This window comes from Taudactylus pleione, unplaced genomic scaffold (genome assembly GCF_031769625.1).
Source record: "Taudactylus pleione unplaced genomic scaffold, aTauple2 ptg001248l, whole genome shotgun sequence".
In the NCBI taxonomy this organism is placed as follows: domain Eukaryota; kingdom Metazoa; phylum Chordata; class Amphibia; order Anura; family Myobatrachidae; genus Taudactylus; species Taudactylus pleione.
In genome coordinates, this window is record NW_028285648.1 from 337,353 (window position 1) to 363,997 (window position 26,645).

Sequence of the window (26,645 nt, forward strand, 5' to 3'; positions counted from 1 at the left end):
GCATTCAACGCGCTCATTAGGTCTTTCATGGGCGGATGCTCGTGGGGTCTCCTTAAATCATCTCTGTCGAGCGGCCACTTGCAAAATAATGGCAGCTGCTCAATCAATCTGGTAGTACTTTTTTCAGGTGCATGAAAGTAAGGGGTCATACCAAGTAGAAAAGGGAGGGGGTTTTAACCCCCTATTGTTCCTCAGCACACTGAATAATACTAGCAACAATATATGAACACTATATGGTAATAGAATTTCAGAGAATATTGGTTGCATGCATTTGCAAATACATGGGAAGCTGCTAGGCCTCGTCACGGCCTCGTCTCTGTCACTAGGCCTCGTCTCTGTCACTAGCAGTCCCTAAACACTAACGGGTTCACGTCCAGGGCACAGAGCACCCCAAAAAACATCCAGCCCAGGACCCCCCCAAGGCATCACACATATAAATGTAAAAAGAGTGACAGTGCAGTGTAAAGTATAGATGTGTGCGAGTAATTAATAAGTGATGAAAGAGATTAAAATATATGTGAAATAATACATGAATAAAAAACAAACATATAAGGTGATGTGAAAAGTCACTATGTGTATTAAGTGGTGATGCCCTGAGGAGGCCCAGCCAGAGTAGCCTCGGGGGCCCTACGCCCAAACTCTTACCCCAAATGTAATATATACCAATTAAAGCCTCATAATAAAGGCACATATGTATTTTGGCAAATGTAAGGCCTCATGATAAAGGCACATACAGTACATAAATGCATCCAAACTGAGAGCCAGCTTACCTGGGAGTCACCCCTGGGAACTCCAACTAGCACTACTAGAACCAGCATGCCCTGAGCGCTGAGAACCCTGCAAAACTGCATGGCCAAACTCTGAAGCAGAGTCCGCAAAAGTATCAAAACGATAAAACTTTATAAAAGTATGTCTATCTGCCTGATAGAGACAAATACTGAGAATTACACCCAGCATACAGGACAAGAGAGGTGGCACTGTGCAGCTCTCCCTACATATAGGATAGAGACATATACTGAGAATTACACCCAGCATACAGGACAAGAGAGGTGGCACTGTGCAGCTCTCCCTACATATAGGATAGAGACATATACTGATAATTATACCCAGCATACAGGACAAGAGAGGTGGCACTGTGCAGCTCTCCCTACATATAGAATAGAGACAAATACTGAGAATTACACCCAGCATAAGGACGAGAGGTGGCACTGTGCAGCTCTCCTTACATATAGAATAGAGACAAATACTGAGAATTACACCCAGCATAAGGACAAGAGAGGTGGCACTGTGCAGCTCTCCCTACATATAGGATAGAGACATATAATGAGAATTACACCCAGCATACAGGACAATAGAGGTGGCACTGTGCAGCTATCCCTACATATAGGATAGAGACATATACTGAGAATTACACCCAGCATAAGGACAAGAGAGGTGACACTGTGCAGCTCTCCCTACATATAGGATAGAAACATATACTGAGAATTACACCCAGCATAAGGACAAGAGAGGTGGCACTGTGCAGCTCTCCATACATATAGGATAGAGACAAATACTGAGAATTACACCCAGCATAAGGACAAGAGAGGTGGCACTGTGCAGCTCTCCCTACATATAGGATAGAGACATATACTGAGAATTACACCCAGCATAAGGACAAGAGAGGTGGCACTGTGCAGCTCTCCCTACATATAGGATAGAGACAAATACTGAGAATTACACCCAGCATACAGGACAAGAGAGGTGGCACTGTGCAGCTCTCCCTACATATAGAATAGAGACAAATACTGAGAATTACACCCAGCATAAGGACAAGAGAGGTGACACTGTGCAGCTCTCCCTACATATAGGATAGAGACATATACTGAGAATTACACCCAGCATACAGGACAAGAGAGGTGGCACTGTGCAGCTCTCCTTGCATATAGAATAGAGACAAATATTGAGAATTACACCCAGCATACAGGACAAGAGAGGTGGCACTGTGCAGCTCTCCCTACATATAGGATAGAGACATATACTGAGAATTACACCCAGCATACAGGACAAGAGAGGTGGCACTGTGCAGCTCTCCCTACATATAGAATAGAGACAAATACTGAGAATTACACCCAGCATAAGGACAAGAGAGGTGGCACTGTGCAGCTCTCCTTACATATAGAATAGAGACAAATACTGAGAATTACACCCAGCATACAGGACAAGAGAGGTGGCACTGTGCAGCTCTCCCTACATATAGGATAGAGACATATACTGAGAATTACACCCAGCATACAGGACAAGAGAGGTGGCACTGTGCAGCTATCCCTACATATAGGATAGAGACATATACTGAGAATTTACCCAGCATAAGGACAAGAGAGGTGACACTGTGCAGCTCTCCCTACATATAGGATAGAGACATATACTGAGAATTACACCCAGCATAAGGACAAGAGAGGTGGCACTGTGCAGCTCTCCATACATATAGGATAGAGACAAATACTGAGAATTACACCCAGCATAAGGACAAGAGAGGTGGCACTGTGCAGCTCTCCCTACATATAGGATAGAGACATATACTGAGAATTACACCCAGCATAAGGACAAGAGAGGTGGCACTGTGTAGCTCTCCCTACATATAGGATAGAGACAAATACTGAGAATTACACCCAGCATACAGGACAAGAGAGGTGGCACTGTGCAGCTCTCCCTACATATAGAATAGAGACAAATACTGAGAATTACACCCAGCATAAGGACAAGAGAGGTGGCACTGTGCAGCTCTCCCTACATATAGAATAGAGACAAATACAGAGAATTACACCCAGCATAAGGACAAGAGAGGTGGCACTGTGCAGCTCTCCCTACATATAGAATAGAGACATATACTGAGAATTACACCCAGCATACAGGACAAGAGAGGTGATACTGTGCAGCTCTCCCTACATATAGAATAGAGACAAATACTGAGAATTACACCCAGCATACAGGACAAGAGAAGTGGCACTGTGCAGCTCTCCCTACATATAGAATAGAGACAAATACTGAGAATTACACCCAGCATAAGGACAAGAGAGGTGGCACTGTGCAGCTCTCCTTACATATAGGATAGAGACAAATACTGAGAATTGCACCCAGCATACAGGACAAGAGAGGTGGCACTGTGCAGCTCTCCCTACATATAGAATAGAGACAAATACTGAGAATTACACCCAGCATAAGGACAAGAGAAGTGGCACTGTGCAGCTCTCCCTACATATAGAATAGAGACAAATACTGAGAATTACACCCAGCATAAGGACAAGAGAGGTGGCACTGTGCAGCTCTCCCTACATATAGAATAGAGACAAATACTGAGAATTACACCCAGCATACAGGACAAGAGAGGTGGCACTGTGCAGCTCTCCCTACATATAGAATAGAGACAAATACTGAGAATTACACCCAGCATAAGGAAAAGAGAGGTGGCACTGTGCAGCTCTCCCTACATATAGAATAGAGACAAATACTGAGAATTACACCCAGCATAAGGACAAGAGAGGTGGCACTGTGCAGCTCTCCCTACATATAGAATAGAGACAAATACTGAGAATTACACCCAGCATAAGGACAAGAGAGGTGGCACTGTGCAGCTCTCCTTACATATAGGATAGAGACAAATACTGAGAATTACACCCAGCATACAGGACAAGAGAGGTGGCACTGTGCAGCTCTCCCTACATATAGAATAGAGACAAATACTGAGAATTACACCCAGCATACAGGACAAGAGAAGTGGCACTGTGCAGCTCTCCCTACATATAGGATAGAGACAAATACTGAGAATTACACCCAGCATAAGGACAAGAGAGGTGGCACTGTGCTCACATTGGTGAGTATTACATAACCCTTACATGTAAATAATGGCGACATTAGCCCCCCCATGTGGCCGTGTGTGGCACATAACTCCTAGCTCACTGTCCTCTCTGTGTTTCTTGCAGGGTGACCCTCAGGAGATGGCGTTGGTGAAGAGCGGGTGGCTGTGGCGGAAGAGTAAGTGCGGTCTCATTCCCTGGCTACTCCCATACATGTGTATGTGTGAGTGTTGTACAGCTCGTGTGGTGACGGAGGCGCAGGTCAGGGGGTCCACATTATCTATAGGGGGATATAAAGATTTCATGCTTCAGAAATAACTGATTCCCATTGGCCAACTAAGGGCCTGATTCAGAGCCGGACGCAATTAGCGCTCGCTGGTCCAGAAAATAGGGGTGTCTATTCCAATCAACCGTTCGCTCTTTGCGGTCTGTTCATGCCTCTTGGTCTGAATGAGCGAACAAAACTTGCGGTCGTTTTTTGGGAAACTACGCCCCCTGGCCACTCGCATCCTACGTCATGTCCGCTATTTATTAGATTAATCGAGTGCATCGACCAGCGTATGAACTGCTCGCTATTCTTGGGGTTGGTTTTTGCTACCACAATTTTGCGAGCAGTTCTGGCTATAAAATAACCCAGTGACGTGGTCAATGACGCTGCTGTATTAATTATGCACACCCATAAAACGCCCGTTTTGACCTTTAAGCACGCCTGCGATCGGATCTCCACTCCCCGTTTTCAAGCCCCTTCCCCTGTTACCACCCACATACGCCTCATTCTGTCACTCAAATTATCAGGCATTCGCTATTTTGCGAGCACATGAATTTCGGCCGCACTGACTGGTTCGCGCATGCGTATAACGATCCGTACACATGCGCAGTTGGGCAAACATCGCTCGGAGCGAACGAGCTGCCGCTTACGAGTGGCTCTGAATCAGGCCCTAAGTCCATGGTACACACATTGTGCCTGAGTCAGTGATGTACGCCATGGTACACACATTGTGCCTGAGTCAGTGATGTACGCCATGGTACACACATTGTGCCTGAGTCAGTGATGTACGCCATGGTACACACATAGGGCCTGAGTCAGTGATGTACACCATGGTACACACATTGTGCCTGAGTCAGCGATGTACGCCATGGTACACACATAGGGCCTGAGTCAGTGATGTACGCCATGGTACACACATTGTGCCTGAGTCAGTGATGTACGCCATGGTACACACATAGGGCCTGAGTCAGTGATGTACGCCATGGTACACACATTGTGCCTGAGTCAGTGATGTACTCCATGGTACACACATAGGGCCTGAGTCAGTGATGTACGCCATGGTACACACATTGTGCCTGAGTCAGTGATGTACGCCATGGTACACACATTGTGCCTGAGTCAGTGATGTACGCCATGGTACACACATTGTGCCTGAGTCAGTGATGTACGCCATGGTACACACATTATGCCTGAGTTAGTGATGTACGCCATGGTACACACATTGTGCCTGAGTCAGTGATGTACGCCATGGTACACACATTGTGCCTGAGTCAGTGATGTACGCCATGGTACACACATTGTGCCTGAGTCAGTGATGTATGCCATGGTACACACATAGGGCCTGACTCAGTGATGTACGCCATGGTACATACATTGGGTCTGAGTCAGTGATGTACGCCATGGTACACACATTGTGCCTGAGTCAGTGATGTAAGCCATGGTACACACATAGGGCCTGAGTCAGTGATGTACGTGATGGTACACACATTGTGCCTGGTCAGTGATGTAAGCCATGGTACACACATAGGGCCTGAGTTAGTGATGTATGCCATGGTACACACATTGTGCCTGAGTCAGTGATGTGCGCCATGGTACACACATTGTGCCTGGTCAGTGATGTAAGCCATGGTACACACATTGTGCCTGAGTCAGTGATGTACGCCATGGTACACACATTGTGCCTGAGTCAGTGATGTACGCCATGGTACACACATTGTGCCTGAGTCAGTGATGTAAGCCATGGTACACACATAGGGCCTGAGTCAGTGATGTACGCCATGGTACACACATTGTGCCTGAGTCAGTGATGTACGCCATGGTACACACATTGTGCCTGAGTCAGTGATGTTCGCCATGGTACACACATTGTGCCTGAGTCAGTGATGTTCGCCATGGTACACACATAGGGCCTGAGTCAGTGATGTACACCATGGTACACACATTGTGCCTGAGTCAGCGATGTACGCCATGGTACACACATAGGGCCTGAGTCAGTGATGTACGCCATGGTACACACATTGTGCCTGAGTCAGTGATGTACGCCATGGTACACACATAGGGCCTGAGTCAGTGATGTACGCCATGGTACACACATTGTGCCTGAGTCAGTGATGTACTCCATGGTACACACATAGGGCCTGAGTCAGTGATGTACGCCATGGTACACACATTGTGCCTGAGTCAGTGATGTACGCCATGGTACACACATAGGGCCTGAGTCAGTGATGTACGCCATGGTACACACATTGTGCCTGAGTCAGTGATGTACGCCATGGTACACACATTATGCCTGAGTCAGTGATGTACGCCATGGTACACACATTGTGCCTGAGTCAGTGATGTACGCCATGGTACACACATTGTGCCTGAGTCAGTGATGTACGCCATGGTACACACATTGTGCCTGAGTCAGTGATGTACGCCATGGTACACACATTATGCCTGAGTTAGTGATGTACGCCATGGTACACACATTGTGCCTGAGTCAGTGATGTACGCCATGGTACACACATTGTGCCTGAGTCAGTGATGTACGCCATGGTACACACATTGTGCCTGAGTCAGTGATGTACGCCATGGTACACACATTGTGCCTGAGTCAGTGATGTACGCCATGGTACACACATAGGGCCTGACTCAGTGATGTACGCCATGGTACATACATTGGGTCTGAGTCAGTGATGTACGCCATGGTACACACATTGTGCCTGAGTCAGTGATGTACGCCATGGTACACACATAGGGCCTGAGTCAGTGATGTACGCCATGGTACACACATTGTGCCTGAGTCAGTGATGTACTCCATGGTACACACATAGGGCCTGAGTCAGTGATGTACGCCATGGTACACACATTGTGCCTGAGTCAGTGATGTACGCCATGGTACACACATTGTGCCTGAGTCAGTGATGTTCGCCATGGTACACACATTGTGCCTGAGTCAGTGATGTACGCCATGGTACACACATTGTGCCTGAGTCAGTGATGTACGCCATGGTACACACATTGTGCCTGAGTCAGTGATGTACGCCATGGTACACACATTGTGCCTGAGTTAGTGATGTACGCCATGGTACACACATTGTGCCTGAGTCAGTGATGTACACCATGGTACACACATTGTGCCTGAGTCAGTGATGTAAGCCATGGTACACACATAGGGCCTGAGTCAGTGATGTACGTGATGGTACACACATTGTGCCTGGTCAGTGATGTAAGCCATGGTACACACATAGGGCCTGAGTCAGTGATGTACGCCATGGTACACACATTGTGCCTGAGTTAGTGATGTATGCCATGGTACACACATTGTGCCTGAGTCAGTGATGTGCGCCATGGTACACACATTGTGCCTGAGTCAGTGATGTACGCCATGGTACACACATTGTGCCTGAGTCAGTGATGTACGCCATGGTACACACATTGTGCCTGAGTCAGTGATGTAAGCCATGGTACACACATAGGGCCTGAGTCAGTGATGTACGCCTTGCTACACACATTGTGCCTGAGTCAGTGATGTACGCCATGGTACACACATTGTGCCTGAGTCAGTGATGTAAGCCATGGTACACATAGGGCCTGAGTCAGTGATGTACGCCATGGTACACACATTGTGCCTGAGTCAGTGATGTACGCCATGGTACACACATTGTGCCTGAGTCAGTGATGTTCGCCATGGTACACACATTGTGCCTGAGTCAGTGATGTTCGCCATGGTACACACATAGGGCCTGAGTCAGTGATGTACACCATGGTACACACATTGTGCCTGAGTCAGCGATGTACGCCATGGTACACACATAGGGCCTGAGTCAGTGATGTACGCCATGGTACACACATTGTGCCTGAGTCAGTGATGTACGCCATGGTACACACATTGTGCCTGGTCAGTGATGTAAGCCATGGTACACACATAGGGCCTGAGTCAGTGATGTACGCCATGGTACACACATTGTGCCTGAGTTAGTGATGTATGCCATGGTACACACATTGTGCCTGAGTCAGTGATGTGCGCCATGGTACACACATTGTGCCTGAGTCAGTGATGTACGCCATGGTACACACATTGTGCCTGAGTCAGTGATGTACGCCATGGTACACACATTGTGCCTGAGTCAGTGATGTAAGCCATGGTACACACATAGGGCCTGAGTCAGTGATGTACGCCATGGTACACACATTGTGCCTGAGTCAGTGATGTAAGCCATGGTACACACATAGGGCCTGAGTCAGTGATGTACGCCATGGTACACACATTGTGCCTGAGTCAGTGATGTACGCCATGGTACACACATTGTGCCTGAGTCAGTGATGTACGCCATGGTACACACATTGTGCCTGAGTCAGTGATGTACACCATGGTACACACATTGTGCCTGAGTCAGTGATGTACACCATGGTACACACATTGTGCCTGAGTCAGTGATGTAAGCCATGGTACACACATAGGGCCTGAGTCAGTGATGTACGTGATGGTACACACATTGTGCCTGATCAGTGATGTAAGCCATGGTACACACATAGGGCTTGAGTCAGTGATGTACGCCATGGTACACACATTGTGCCTGAGTTAGTGATGTATGCCATGGTACACACATTGTGCCTGAGTCAGTGATGTGCGCCATGGTACACACATTGTGCCTGAGTCAGTGATGTACGCCATGGTACACACATTGTGCCTGAGTCAGTGATGTACGCCATGGTACACACATTGTGCCTGAGTCAGTGATGTAAGGCATGGTACACACATAGGGCCTGAGTCAGTGATGTACGCCATGGTACACACATTGTGCCTGAGTCAGTGATGTAAGCCATGGTACACACATAGGGCCTGAGTCAGTGATGTACGCCATGGTACACACATTGTGCCTGAGTCAGTGATGTACACCATGGTACACACATAGGGCCTGAGTCAGTGATGTAAGCCATGGTACACACATAGGGCCTGAGTCAGTGATGTACGTGATGGTACACACATTGTGCCTGAGTCAGTGATGTACGCCATGGTACACACATTGTGCCTGAGTCAGTGATGTACGCCATGGTACACACATAGGGCCTGAGTCAGTGATGTACGCCATGGTACACACATTGTGCCTGAGTCAGTGATGTACGCCATGGTACACACATTGTGCCTGAGTCAGTGATGTAAGCCATGGTACACACATAGGGCCTGAGTCAGTGATGTACGCCATGGTACAAACATTGTGCCTGAGTCAGTGATGTAAGCCATGGTACACACATTGTGCCTGAGTCAGTGATGTACGCCATGCTACAGACATTGTGCCTGAGTCAGTGATGTACGCCATGGTACACACATTGTGCCTGAGTCAGTGATGTAAGCCATGGTACACACATAGGGCCTGAGTCAGTGATGTACGCCATGGTACACACATTGTGCCTGAGTCAGTGATGTACGCCATGGTACACACATTGTGCCTGAGTCAGTGATGTTCGCCATGGTACACACATTGTGCCTGAGTCAGTGATGTTCGCCATGGTACACACATAGGGCCTGAGTCAGTGATGTACACCATGGTACACACATTGTGCCTGAGTCAGCGATGTACGCCATGGTACACACATAGGGCCTGAGTCAGTGATGTACGCCATGGTACACACATTGTGCCTGAGTCAGTGATGTACGCCATGGTACACACATTGTGCCTGGTCAGTGATGTAAGCCATGGTACACACATAGGGCCTGAGTCAGTGATGTACGCCATGGTACACACATTGTGCCTGAGTTAGTGATGTATGCCATGGTACACACATTGTGCCTGAGTCAGTGATGTGCGCCATGGTACACACATTGTGCCTGAGTCAGTGATGTACGCCATGGTACACACATTGTGCCTGAGTCAGTGATGTACGCCATGGTACACACATTGTGCCTGAGTCAGTGATGTAAGCCATGGTACACACATAGGGCCTGAGTCAGTGATGTACGCCATGGTACACACATTGTGCCTGAGTCAGTGATGTAAGCCATGGTACACACATAGGGCCTGAGTCAGTGATGTACGCCATGGTACACACATTGTGCCTGAGTCAGTGATGTACGCCATGGTACACACATTGTGCCTGAGTCAGTGATGTACGCCATGGTACACACATTGTGCCTGAGTCAGTGATGTACACCATGGTACACACATTGTGCCTGAGTCAGTGATGTACACCATGGTACACACATTGTGCCTGAGTCAGTGATGTAAGCCATGGTACACACATAGGGCCTGAGTCAGTGATGTACGTGATGGTACACACATTGTGCCTGATCAGTGATGTAAGCCATGGTACACACATAGGGCTTGAGTCAGTGATGTACGCCATGGTACACACATTGTGCCTGAGTTAGTGATGTATGCCATGGTACACACATTGTGCCTGAGTCAGTGATGTTCGCCATGGTACACACATTGTGCCTGAGTCAGTGATGTAAGCCATGGTACACACATAGGGCCTAAGTCAGTGATGTACGCCATGGTACACACATTGTGCCTGAGTCAGTGATGTACACCATGGTACACACATTGTGCCTGAGTCAGTGATGTACACCATGGTACACACATTGTGCCTGAGTCAGTGATGTAAGCCATGGTACACACATAGGGCCTGAGTCAGTGATGTACGTGATGGTACACACATTGTGCCTGAGTCAGTGATGTATGCCATGGTACACACATTGTGCCTGAGTCAGTGATGTGCGCCATGGTACACACATTGTGCCTGAGTCAGTGATGTACGCCATGGTACACACATTGTGCCTGAGTCAGTGATGTACGCCATGGTACACACATTGTGCCTGAGTCAGTGATGTAAGCCATGGTACACACATAGGGCCTGAGTCAGTGATGTACGCCATGGTACACACATAGGGCCTGAGTCAGTGATGTACGTGATGGTACACACTTTGTGCCTGGTCAGTGATGTAAGCCATGGTACACACATAGGGCCTGAGTCAGTGATGTACGCCATGGTACACACATTGTGCCTGAGTCAGTGATGTACGCCATGGTACACACATTGTGCCTGAGTCAGTGATGTACGCCATGGTACACACATTGTGCCTGAGTCAGTGATGTACACCATGGTACACACATTGTGCCTGAGTCAGTGATGTAAGCCATGGTACACACATAGGGCCTGAGTCAGTGATGTACGTGATGGTACACACATTGTGCCTGGTCAGTGATGTAAGCCATGGTACACACATAGGGCCTGAGTCAGTGATGTACGCCATGGTACACACATTGTGCCTGAGTTAGTGATGTATGCCATGGTACACACATTGTGCCTGAGTCAGTGATGTGCGCCATGGTACACACATTGTGCCTGAGTCAGTGATGTACGCCATGGTACACACATTGTGCCTGAGTTAGTGATGTACGCCATAGTACACACATTGTGCCTGAGTCAGTGATGTACACCATGGTACACACATTGTGCCTGAGTCAGTGATGTAAGCCATGGTACACACATAGGGCCTGAGTCAGTGATGTACGTGATGGTACACACTTTGTGCCTGGTCAGTGATGTAAGCCATGGTACACACATAGGGCCTGAGTCAGTGATGTGCGCCATGGTACACACATTGTGCCTGAGTCAGTGATGTACGCCATGGTACACACATTGTGCCTGAGTCAGTGATGTACGCCATGGTACACACATTGTGCCTGAGTCAGTGATGTAAGCCATGGTACACACATAGGGCCTGAGTCAGTGATGTACGCCATGGTACACACATTGTGCCTGAGTCAGTGATGTACACCATGGTACACACATTGTGCCTGAGTCAGTGATGTAAGCCATGGTACACACATAGGGCCTGAGTCAGTGATGTACGCCATGGTACACACATAGGGCCTGAGTCAGTGATGTACGTGATGGTACACACATTGTGCCTGAGTCAGTGATGTACGCCATGGTACACACATTGTGCCTGAGTCAGTGATGTACGCCATGGTACACACATAGGGCCTGAGTCAGTGATGTACGCCATGGTACACACATTGTGCCTGAGTCAGTGATGTACGCCATGGTACACACATTGTGCCTGAGTCAGTGATGTTCGCCATGGTACACACATTGTGCCTGAGTCAGTGATGTACGCCATGGTACACACATTGTGCCTGAGTTAGTGATGTACGCCATGGTACACACATTGTGCCTGAGTCAGTGATGTACACCATGGTACACACATTGTGCCTGAGTCAGTGATGTAAGCCATGGTACACACATTGTGCCTGAGTCAGTGATGTACCTGATGGTACACACTTTGTGCCTGGTCAGTGATGTAAGCCATGGTACACACATAGGGCCTGAGTCAGTGATGTACCTGATGGTACACACTTTGTGCCTGGTCAGTGATGTAAGCCATGGTACACACATAGGGCCTGAGTCAGTGATGTACGCCATGGTACACACATTGTGCCTGAGTTAGTGATGTATGCCATGGTACACACATTGTGCCTGAGTCAGTGATGTGCGCCATGGTACACACATTGTGCCTGAGTCAGTGATGTACGCCATGGTACACACATTGTGCCTGAGTCAGTGATGTACGCCATGGTACACACATTGTGCCTGAGTCAGTGATGTAAGCCATGGTACACACATAGGGCCTGAGTCAGTGATGTACGCCATGGTACACACATAGGGCCTGAGTCATTGATGTACGTGATGGTACACACTTTGTGCCTGGTCAGTGATGTAAGCCATGGTACACACATAGGGCCTGAGTCAGTGATGTACGCCATGGTACACACATTGTGCCTGAGTCAGTGATGTACGCCATGGTACACACATTGTGCCTGAGTCAGTGATGTACGCCATGGTACACACATTGTGCCTGAGTCAGTGATGTACGCCATGGTACACACATTGTGCCTGAGTCAGTGATGTACACCATGGTACACACATTGTGCCTGAGTCAGTGATGTAAGCCATGGTACACACATAGGGCCTGAGTCAGTGATGTACGTGATGGTACACACATTGTGCCTGAGTCAGTGATGTATGCCATGGTACACACATTGTGCCTGAGTCAGTGATGTGCGCCATGGTACACACATTGTGCCTGAGTCAGTGATGTACGCCATGGTACACACATTGTGCCTGAGTCAGTGATGTACGCCATGGTACACACATTGTGCCTGAGTCAGTGATGTAAGCCATGGTACACACATAGGGCCTGAGTCAGTGATGTACGCCATGGTACACACATAGGGCCTGAGTCAGTGATGTACGTGATGGTACACACTTTGTGCCTGGTCAGTGATGTAAGCCATGGTACACACATAGGGCCTGAGTCAGTGATGTACGCCATGGTACACACATTGTGCCTGAGTCAGTGATGTACGCCATGGTACACACATTGTGCCTGAGTCAGTGATGTACGCCATGGTACACACATTGTGCCTGAGTCAGTGATGTACACCATGGTACACACATTGTGCCTGAGTCAGTGATGTAAGCCATGGTACACACATAGGGCCTGAGTCAGTGATGTACGTGATGGTACACACATTGTGCCTGGTCAGTGATGTAAGCCATGGTACACACATAGGGCCTGAGTCAGTGATGTACGCCATGGTACACACATTGTGCCTGAGTTAGTGATGTACGCCATAGTACACACATTGTGCCTGAGTCAGTGATGTACACCATGGTACACACATTGTGCCTGAGTCAGTGATGTAAGCCATGGTACACACATAGGGCCTGAGTCAGTGATGTACGTGATGGTACACACTTTGTGCCTGGTCAGTGATGTAAGCCATGGTACACACATAGGGCCTGAGTCAGTGATGTACGCCATGGTACACACATTGTGCCTGAGTTAGTGATGTATGCCATGGTACACACATTGTGCCTGAGTCAGTGATGTGCGCCATGGTACACACATTGTGCCTGAGTCAGTGATGTACGCCATGGTACACACATTGTGCCTGAGTCAGTGATGTACGCCATGGTACACACATTGTGCCTGAGTCAGTGATGTAAGCCATGGTACACACATAGGGCCTGAGTCAGTGATGTACGCCATGGTACACACATTGTGCCTGAGTCAGTGATGTACACCATGGTACACACATTGTGCCTGAGTCAGTGATGTAAGCCATGGTACACACATAGGGCCTGAGTCAGTGATGTACGCCATGGTACACACATAGGGCCTGAGTCAGTGATGTACGTGATGGTACACACATTGTGCCTGAGTCAGTGATGTACGCCATGGTACACACATTGTGCCTGAGTCAGTGATGTACGCCATGGTACACACATAGGGCCTGAGTCAGTGATGTACGCCATGGTACACACATTGTGCCTGAGTCAGTGATGTACGCCATGGTACACACATTGTGCCTGAGTCAGTGATGTTCGCCATGGTACACACATTGTGCCTGAGTCAGTGATGTACGCCATGGTACACACATTGTGCCTGAGTTAGTGATGTACGCCATGGTACACACATTGTGCCTGAGTCAGTGATGTACACCATGGTACACACATTGTGCCTGAGTCAGTGATGTAAGCCATGGTACACACATTGTGCCTGAGTCAGTGATGTACCTGATGGTACACACTTTGTGCCTGGTCAGTGATGTAAGCCATGGTACACACATAGGGCCTGAGTCAGTGATGTAAGCCATGGTACACACATAGGGCCTGAGTCAGTGATGTACGCCATGGTACACACATTGTGCCTGAGTCAGTGATGTACACCATGGTACACACATTGTGCCTGAGTCAGTGATGTAAGCCATGGTACACACATAGGGCCTGAGTCAGTGATGTACGCCATGGTACACACATAGGGCCTGAGTCAGTGATGTACGTGATGGTACACACATTGTGCCTGAGTCAGTGATGTACGCCATGGTACACACATTGTGCCTGAGTCAGTGATGTACGCCATGGTACACACATAGGGCCTGAGTCAGTGATGTACGCCATGGTACACACATTGTGCCTGAGTCAGTGATGTACGCCATGGTACACACATTGTGCCTGAGTCAGTGATGTTCGCCATGGTACACACATTGTGCCTGAGTCAGTGATGTACGCCATGGTACACACATTGTGCCTGAGTTAGTGATGTACGCCATGGTACACACATTGTGCCTGAGTCAGTGATGTACACCATGGTACACACATTGTGCCTGAGTCAGTGATGTAAGCCATGGTACACACATTGTGCCTGAGTCAGTGATGTACCTGATGGTACACACTTTGTGCCTGGTCAGTGATGTAAGCCATGGTACACACATAGGGCCTGAGTCAGTGATGTACCTGATGGTACACACTTTGTGCCTGGTCAGTGATGTAAGCCATGGTACACACATAGGGCCTGAGTCAGTGATGTACGCCATGGTACACACATTGTGCCTGAGTTAGTGATGTATGCCATGGTACACACATTGTGCCTGAGTCAGTGATGTGCGCCATGGTACACACATTGTGCCTGAGTCAGTGATGTACGCCATGGTACACACATTGTGCCTGAGTCAGTGATGTACGCCATGGTACACACATTGTGCCTGAGTCAGTGATGTAAGCCATGGTACACACATAGGGCCTGAGTCAGTGATGTACGCCATGGTACACACATAGGGCCTGAGTCATTGATGTACGTGATGGTACACACTTTGTGCCTGGTCAGTGATGTAAGCCATGGTACACACATAGGGCCTGAGTCAGTGATGTACGCCATGGTACACACATTGTGCCTGAGTCAGTGATGTACGCCATGGTACACACATTGTGCCTGAGTCAGTGATGTACGCCATGGTACACACATTGTGCCTGAGTCAGTGATGTACGCCATGGTACACACATTGTGCCTGAGTCAGTGATGTACACCATGGTACACACATTGTGCCTGAGTCAGTGATGTAAGCCATGGTACACACATAGGGCCTGAGTCAGTGATGTACGTGATGGTACACACATTGTGCCTGAGTCAGTGATGTATGCCATGGTACACACATTGTGCCTGAGTCAGTGATGTGCGCCATGGTACACACATTGTGCCTGAGTCAGTGATGTACGCCATGGTACACACATTGTGCCTGAGTCAGTGATGTACGCCATGGTACACACATTGTGCCTGAGTCAGTGATGTAAGCCATGGTACACACATAGGGCCTGAGTCAGTGATGTACGCCATGGTACACACATAGGGCCTGAGTCAGTGATGTACGTGATGGTACACACTTTGTGCCTGGTCAGTGATGTAAGCCATGGTACACACATAGGGCCTGAGTCAGTGATGTACGCCATGGTACACACATTGTGCCTGAGTCAGTGATGTACGCCATGGTACACACATTGTGCCTGAGTCAGTGATGTACGCCATGGTACACACATTGTGCCTGAGTCAGTGATGTACACCATGGTACACACATTGTGCCTGAGTCAGTGATGTAAGCCATGGTACACACATAGGGCCTGAGTCAGTGATGTACGTGATGGTACACACATTGTGCCTGGTCAGTGATGTAAGCCATGGTACACACATAGGGCCTGAGTCAGTGATGTACGCCATGGTACACACATTGTGCCTGAGTTAGTGATGTATGCCATGGTACACACATTGTGCCTGAGTCAGTGATGTGCGCCATGGTACACACATTGTGCCTGAGTCAGTGATGTACGCCATGGTACACACATTGTGCCTGAGTTAGTGATGTACGCCATAGTACACACATTGTGCCTGAGTCAGTGATGTACACCATGGTACACACATTGTGCCTGAGTCAGTGATGTAAGCCATGGTACACACATAGGGCCTGAGTCAGTGATGTACGTGATGGTACACACTTTGTGCCTGGTCAGTGATGTAAGCCATGGTACACACATAGGGCCTGAGTCAGTGATGTACGCCATGGTACACACATTGTGCCTGAGTTAGTGATGTATGCCATGGTACACACATTGTGCCTGAGTCAGTGATGTGCGCCATGGTACACACATTGTGCCTGAGTCAGTGATGTACGCCATGGTACACACATTGTGCCTGAGTCAGTGATGTACGCCATGGTACACACATTGTGCCTGAGTCAGTGATGTAAGCCATGGTACACACATAGGGCCTGAGTCAGTGATGTACGCCATGGTACACACATTGTGCCTGAGTCAGTGATGTACACCATGGTACACACATTGTGCCTGAGTCAGTGATGTAAGCCATGGTACACACATAGGGCCTGAGTCAGTGATGTACGCCATGGTACACACATAGGGCCTGAGTCAGTGATGTACGTGATGGTACACACATTGTGCCTGAGTCAGTGATGTACGCCATGGTACACACATTGTGCCTGAGTCAGTGATGTACGCCATGGTACACACATAGGGCCTGAGTCAGTGATGTACGCCATGGTACACACATTGTGCCTGAGTCAGTGATGTACGCCATGGTACACACATTGTGCCTGAGTCAGTGATGTTCGCCATGGTACACACATTGTGCCTGAGTCAGTGATGTACGCCATGGTACACACATTGTGCCTGAGTTAGTGATGTACGCCATGGTACACACATTGTGCCTGAGTCAGTGATGTACACCATGGTACACACATTGTGCCTGAGTCAGTGATGTAAGCCATGGTACACACATTGTGCCTGAGTCAGTGATGTACCTGATGGTACACACTTTGTGCCTGGTCAGTGATGTAAGCCATGGTACACACATAGGGCCTGAGTCAGTGATGTACCTGATGGTACACACTTTGTGCCTGGTCAGTGATGTAAGCCATGGTACACACATAGGGCCTGAGTCAGTGATGTACGCCATGGTACACACATTGTGCCTGAGTTAGTGATGTATGCCATGGTACACACATTGTGCCTGAGTCAGTGATGTGCGCCATGGTACACACATTGTGCCTGAGTCAGTGATGTACGCCATGGTACACACATTGTGCCTGAGTCAGTGATGTACGCCATGGTACACACATTGTGCCTGAGTCAGTGATGTAAGCCATGGTACACACATAGGGCCTGAGTCAGTGATGTACGCCATGGTACACACATAGGGCCTGAGTCATTGATGTACGTGATGGTACACACTTTGTGCCTGGTCAGTGATGTAAGCCATGGTACACACATAGGGCCTGAGTCAGTGATGTACGCCATGGTACACACATTGTGCCTGAGTCAGTGATGTACGCCATGGTACACACATTGTGCCTGAGTCAGTGATGTACGCCATGGTACACACATTGTGCCTGAGTCAGTGATGTACGCCATGGTACACACATTGTGCCTGAGTCAGTGATGTACACCATGGTACACACATTGTGCCTGAGTCAGTGATGTAAGCCATGGTACACACATAGGGCCTGAGTCAGTGATGTACGTGATGGTACACACATTGTGCCTGGTCAGTGATGTAAGCCATGGTACACACATAGGGCCTGAGTCAGTGATGTAAGCCATGGTACACACATAGGGCCTGAGTCAGTGATGTACGCCATGGTACACACATTGTGCCTGAGTCAGTGATGTACACCATGGTACACACATTGTGCCTGAGTCAGTGATGTAAGCCATGGTACACACATAGGGCCTGAGTCAGTGATGTACGCCATGGTACACACATAGGGCCTGAGTCAGTGATGTACGTGATGGTACACACATTGTGCCTGAGTCAGTGATGTACGCCATGGTACACACATTGTGCCTGAGTCAGTGATGTACGCCATGGTACACACATAGGGCCTGAGTCAGTGATGTACGCCATGGTACACACATTGTGCCTGAGTCAGTGATGTACGCCATGGTACACACATTGTGCCTGAGTCAGTGATGTTCGCCATGGTACACACATTGTGCCTGAGTCAGTGATGTACGCCATGGTACACACATTGTGCCTGAGTTAGTGATGTACGCCATGGTACACACATTGTGCCTGAGTCAGTGATGTACACCATGGTACACACATTGTGCCTGAGTCAGTGATGTAAGCCATGGTACACACATTGTGCCTGAGTCAGTGATGTACCTGATGGTACACACTTTGTGCCTGGTCAGTGATGTAAGCCATGGTACACACATAGGGCCTGAGTCAGTGATGTACCTGATGGTACACACTTTGTGCCTGGTCAGTGATGTAAGCCATGGTACACACATAGGGCCTGAGTCAGTGATGTACGCCATGGTACACACATTGTGCCTGAGTTAGTGATGTATGCCATGGTACACACATTGTGCCTGAGTCAGTGATGTGCGCCATGGTACACACATTGTGCCTGAGTCAGTGATGTACGCCATGGTACACACATTGTGCCTGAGTCAGTGATGTACGCCATGGTACACACATTGTGCCTGAGTCAGTGATGTAAGCCATGGTACACACATAGGGCCTGAGTCAGTGATGTACGCCATGGTACACACATAGGGCCTGAGTCATTGATGTACGTGATGGTACACACTTTGTGCCTGGTCAGTGATGTAAGCCATGGTACACACATAGGGCCTGAGTCAGTGATGTACGCCATGGTACACACATTGTGCCTGAGTCAGTGATGTACGCCATGGTACACACATTGTGCCTGAGTCAGTGATGTACGCCATGGTACACACATTGTGCCTGAGTCAGTGATGTACGCCATGGTACACACATTGTGCCTGAGTCAGTGATGTACACCATGGTACACACATTGTGCCTGAGTCAGTGATGTAAGCCATGGTACACACATAGGGCCTGAGTCAGTGATGTACGTGATGGTACACACATTGTGCCTGAGTCAGTGATGTATGCCATGGTACACACATTGTGCCTGAGTCAGTGATGTGCGCCATGGTACACACATTGTGCCTGAGTCAGTGATGTACGCCATGGTACACACATTGTGCCTGAGTCAGTGATGTACGCCATGGTACACACATTGTGCCTGAGTCAGTGATGTAAGCCATGGTACACACATAGGGCCTGAGTCAGTGATGTACGCCATGGTACACACATAGGGCCTGAGTCAGTGATGTACGTGATGGTACACACTTTGTGCCTGGTCAGTGATGTAAGCCATGGTACACACATAGGGCCTGAGTCAGTGATGTACGCCATGGTACACACATTGTGCCTGAGTCAGTGATGTACGCCATGGTACACACATTGTGCCTGAGTCAGTGATGTACGCCATGGTACACACATTGTGCCTGAGTCAGTGATGTACACCATGGTACACACATTGTGCCTGAGTCAGTGATGTAAGCCATGGTACACACATAGGGCCTGAGTCAGTGATGTACGTGATGGTACACACATTGTGCCTGGTCAGTGATGTAAGCCATGGTACACACATAGGGCCTGAGTCAGTGATGTACGCCATGGTACACACATTGTGCCTGAGTTAGTGATGTATGCCATGGTACACACATTGTGCCTGAGTCAGTGATGTGCGCCATGGTACACACATTGTGCCTGAGTCAGTGATGTACGCCATGGTACACACATTGTGCCTGAGTTAGTGATGTACGCCATAGTACACACATTGTGCCTGAGTCAGTGATGTACACCATGGTACACACATTGTGCCTGAGTCAGTGATGTAAGCCATGGTACACACATAGGGCCTGAGTCAGTGATGTACGTGATGGTACACACTTTGTGCCTGGTCAGTGATGTAAGCCATGGTACACACATAGGGCCTGAGTCAGTGATGTACGCCATGGTACACACATTGTGCCTGAGTTAGTGATGTATGCCATGGTACACACATTGTGCCTGAGTCAGTGATGTGCGCCATGGTACACACATTGTGCCTGAGTCAGTGATGTACGCCATGGTACACACATTGTGCCTGAGTCAGTGATGTACGCCATGGTACACACATTGTGCCTGAGTCAGTGATGTAAGCCATGGTACACACATAGGGCCTGAGTCAGTGATGTACGCCATGGTACACACATTGTGCCTGAGTCAGTGATGTACACCATGGTACACACATTGTGCCTGAGTCAGTGATGTAAGCCATGGTACACACATAGGGCCTGAGTCAGTGATGTACGCCATGGTACACACATAGGGCCTGAGTCAGTGATGTACGTGATGGTACACACATTGTGCCTGAGTCAGTGATGTACGCCATGGTACACACATTGTGCCTGAGTCAGTGATGTACGCCATGGTACACACATAGGGCCTGAGTCAGTGATGTACGCCATGGTACACACATTGTGCCTGAGTCAGTGATGTACGCCATGGTACACACATTGTGCCTGAGTCAGTGATGTTCGCCATGGTACACACATTGTGCCTGAGTCAGTGATGTACGCCATGGTACACACATTGTGCCTGAGTTAGTGATGTACGCCATGGTACACACATTGTGCCTGAGTCAGTGATGTACACCATGGTACACACATTGTGCCTGAGTCAGTGATGTAAGCCATGGTACACACATTGTGCCTGAGTCAGTGATGTACCTGATGGTACACACTTTGTGCCTGGTCAGTGATGTAAGCCATGGTACACACATAGGGCCTGAGTCAGTGATGTACCTGATGGTACACACTTTGTGCCTGGTCAGTGATGTAAGCCATGGTACACACATAGGGCCTGAGTCAGTGATGTACGCCATGGTACACACATTGTGCCTGAGTTAGTGATGTATGCCATGGTACACACATTGTGCCTGAGTCAGTGATGTGCGCCATGGTACACACATTGTGCCTGAGTCAGTGATGTACGCCATGGTACACACATTGTGCCTGAGTCAGTGATGTACGCCATGGTACACACATTGTGCCTGAGTCAGTGATGTAAGCCATGGTACACACATAGGGCCTGAGTCAGTGATGTACGCCATGGTACACACATAGGGCCTGAGTCATTGATGTACGTGATGGTACACACTTTGTGCCTGGTCAGTGATGTAAGCCATGGTACACACATAGGGCCTGAGTCAGTGATGTACGCCATGGTACACACATTGTGCCTGAGTCAGTGATGTACGCCATGGTACACACATTGTGCCTGAGTCAGTGATGTACGCCATGGTACACACATTGTGCCTGAGTCAGTGATGTACGCCATGGTACACACATTGTGCCTGAGTCAGTGATGTACACCATGGTACACACATTGTGCCTGAGTCAGTGATGTAAGCCATGGTACACACATAGGGCCTGAGTCAGTGATGTACGTGATGGTACACACATTGTGCCTGGTCAGTGATGTAAGCCATGGTACACACATAGGGCCTGAGTCAGTGATGTACGCCATGGTACACACATTGTGCCTGAGTTAGTGATGTATGCCATGGTACACACATTGTGCCTGAGTCAGTGATGTGCGCCATGGTACACACATTGTGCCTGAGTCAGTGATGTACGCCATGGTACACACATTGTGCCTGAGTTAGTGATGTACGCCATGGTACACACATTGTGCCTGAGTCAGTGATGTACACCATGGTACACACATTGTGCCTGAGTCAGTGATGTAAGCCATGGTACACACATAGGGCCTGAGTCAGTGATGTACGTGATGGTACACACTTTGTGCCTGGTCAGTGATGTAAGCCATGGTACACACATAGGGCCTGAGTCAGTGATGTACGCCATGGTACACACATTGTGCCTGAGTTAGTGATGTATGCCATGGTACACACATTGTGCCTGAGTCAGTGATGTAAGCCATGGTACACACATAGGGCCTGAGTCAGTGATGTACGTGATGGTACACACTTTGTGCCTGGTCAGTGATGTAAGCCATGGTACACACATAGGGCCTGAGTCAGTGATGTACGCCATGGTACACACATTGTGCCTGAGTTAGTGATGTATGCCATGGTACACACATTGTGCCTGAGTCAGTGATGTGCGCCATGGTACACACATTGTGCCTGAGTCAGTGATGTGCGCCATGGTACACACATTGTGCCTGAGTCAGTGATGTACGCCATGGTACACACATTGTGCCTGAGTCAGTGATGTACGCCATGGTACACACATTGTGCCTGAGTCAGTGATGTAAGCCATGGTACACACATAGGGCCTGAGTCAGTGATGTACGCCATGGTACACACATTGTGCCTGAGTCAGTGATGTAAGCCATGGTACACACATAGGGCCTGAGTCAGTGATGTACGCCATGGTACACACATTGTGCCTGAGTCAGTGATGTACGCCATGGTACACACATTGTGCCTGAGTCAGTGATGTACGCCATGGTACACACATTGTGCCTGAGTCAGTGATGTACGCCATGGTACACACATTGTGCCTGAGTCAGTGATGTACACCATGGTACACACATTGTGCCTGAGTCAGTGATGTAAGCCATGGTACACACATAGGGCCTGAGTCAGTGATGTACGTGATGGTACACACATTGTGCCTGAGTCAGTGATGTACGCCATGGTACACACATTGTGCCTGAGTCAGTGATGTACGCCATGGTACACACATAGGGCCTGAGTCAGTGATGTACGCCATGGTACACACATTGTGCCTGAGTCAGTGATGTACGCCATGGTACACACATTGTGCCTGAGTCAGTGATGTTCGCCATGGTACACACATTGTGCCTGAGTCAGTGATGTAAGCCATGGTACACACATTGTGCCTGAGTCAGTGATGTAAGCCATGGTACACACATAGGGCCTGAGTCAGTGATGTACGTGATGGTACACACTTTGTGCCTGGTCAGTGATGTACGCCATGGTACACACATTGTGCCTGAGTTAGTGATGTATGCCATGGTACACTCATTGTGCCTGAGTCAGTGATGTAAGCCATGGTACACACATAGGGCCTGAGTCAGTGATGTACGTGATGGTACACACTTTGTGCCTGGTCAGTGATGTAAGCCATGGTACACACATAGGGCCTGAGTCAGTGATGTACGCCATGGTACACACATTGTGCCTGAGTCAGTGATGTATGCCATGGTACACACATTGTGCCTGAGTCAGTGATGTGCGCCATGGTACACACATTGTGCCTGAGTCAGTGATGTACGCCATGGTACACACATTGTGCCTGAGTCAGTGATGTACGCCATGGTACACACATTGTGCCTGAGTCAGTGATGTAAGCCATGGTACACACATAGGGCCTGAGTCAGTGATGTACGCCATGGTACACACATAGGGCCTGAGTCAGTGATGTACGTGATGGTACACACTTTGTGCCTGGTCAGTGATGTACGCCATGGTACACACATTGTGCCTGAGTCAGTGATGTACGCCATGGTACACACATTGTGCCTGAGTCAGTGATGTGCGCCATGGTACACACATTGTGCCTGAGTCAGTGATGTACGCCATGGTACACACATTGTGCCTGAGTCAGTGATGTAAGCCATGGTACACACATTGTGCCTGAGTCAGTGATGTAAGCCATGGTACACACATAGGGCCTGAGTCAGTGATGTACGTGATGGTACACACATTGTGCCTGGTCAGTGATGTAAGCCATGGTACACACATAGGGCCTGAGTCAGTGATGTACGCCATGGTACACACATTGTGCCTGAGTTAGTGATGTATGCCATGGTACACACATTGTGCCTGAGTCAGTGATGTGCGCCATGGTACACACATTGTGCCTGAGTCAGTGATGTACGCCATGGTACACACATTGTGCCTGAGTTAGTGATGTACGCCATAGTACACACATTGTGCCTGAGTCAGTGATGTACACCATGGTACACACATTGTGCCTGAGTCAGTGATGTAAGCCATGGTACACACATAGGGCCTGAGTCAGTGATGTACGTGATGGTACACACTTTGTGCCTGGTCAGTGATGTAAGCCATGGTACACACATAGGGCCTGAGTCAGTGATGTACGCCATGGTACACACATTGTGCCTGAGTTAGTGATGTATGCCATGGTACACACATTGTGCCTGAGTCAGTGATGTGCGCCATGGTACACACATTGTGCCTGAGTCAGTGATGTACGCCATGGTACACACATTGTGCCTGAGTCAGTGATGTACGCCATGGTACACACATTGTGCCTGAGTCAGTGATGTAAGCCATGGTACACACATTGTGCCTGAGTCAGTGATGTAAGCCATGGTACACACATAGGGCCTGAGTCAGTGATGTAAGCCATGGTACACACATAGGGCCTGAGTCAGTGATGTACGTGATGGTACACACATTGTGCCTGAGTCAGTGATGTACGCCATGGTACACACATTGTGCCTGAGTCAGTGATGTACGCCATGGTACACACATAGGGCCTGAGTCAGTGATGTACGCCATGGTACACACATTGTGCCTGAGTCAGTGATGTACGCCATGGTACACACATTGTGCCTGAGTCAGTGATGTTCGCCATGGTACACACATTGTGCCTGAGTCAGTGATGTACGCCATGGTACACACATTGTGCCTGAGTTAGTGATGTACGCCATGGTACACACATTGTGCCTGAGTCAGTGATGTACACCGTGGTACACACATTGTGCCTGAGTCAGTGATGTAAGCCATGGTACACACATTGTGCCTGAGTCAGTGATGTACCTGATGGTACACACTTTGTGCCTGGTCAGTGATGTAAGCCATGGTACACACATAGGGCCTGAGTCAGTGATGTACCTGATGGTACACACTTTGTGCCTGGTCAGTGATGTAAGCCATGGTACACACATAGGGCCTGAGTCAGTGATGTACGCCATGGTACACACATTGTGCCTGAGTTAGTGATGTATGCCATGGTACACACATTGTGCCTGAGTCAGTGATGTGCGCCATGGTACACACATTGTGCCTGAGTCAGTGATGTACGCCATGGTACACACATTGTGCCTGAGTCAGTGATGTACGCCATGGTACACACATTGTGCCTGAATCAGTGATGTAAGCCATGGTACACACATAGGGCCTGAGTCAGTGATGTACGCCATGGTACACACATAGGGCCTGAGTCAGTGATGTACGTGATGGTACACACTTTGTGCCTGGTCAGTGATGTAAGCCATGGTACACACATAGGGCCTGAGTCAGTGATGTACGCCATGGTACACACATTGTGCCTGAGTCAGTGATGTAAGCCATGGTACACACATAGGGCCTGAGTCAGTGATGTACGCCATGGTACACACATAGGGCCTGAGTCATTGATGTACGTGATGGTACACACTTTGTGCCTGGTCAGTGATGTAAGCCATGGTACACACATAGGGCCTGAGTCAGTGATGTACGCCATGGTACACACATTGGGCCTGAGTCAGTGATGTACGCCATGGTACACACATTGTGCCTGAGTCAGTGATGTACACCGTGGTACACACATTGTGCCTGAGTCAGTGATGTAAGCCATGGTACACACATAGGGCCTGAGTCAGTGATGTACGTGATGGTACACACATTGTGCCTGGTCAGTGATGTAAGCCATGGTACACACATAGGGCCTGAGTCAGTGATGTAAGCCATGGTACACACATAGGGCCTGAGTCAGTGATGTACGCCATGGTACACACATTGTGCCTGAGTTAGTGATGTACGCCATGGTACACACATTGTGCCTGAGTCAGTGATGTACACCGTGGTACACACATTGTGCCTGAGTCA

The 26,645-nt window shown here is 48.8% G+C and overlaps 1 protein-coding gene across 2 annotated transcripts in view; it reads left to right on the forward strand.

Moving 5' to 3' along the window:
* The window catches only part of PLEKHB1 (pleckstrin homology domain containing B1), an 86,930-nt gene that overhangs the window by 26,455 nt on the left and 33,830 nt on the right, over positions 1 to 26,645 (forward strand). For both annotated transcript variants that reach the window (XM_088462457.1, XM_088462458.1), the window contains one exon: positions 3,963 to 4,014. In XM_088462457.1, the coding sequence (XP_088318583.1) occupies positions 3,963 to 4,014 (52 nt within the window). The remainder of the gene's footprint in view (positions 1 to 3,962; positions 4,015 to 26,645) is intronic.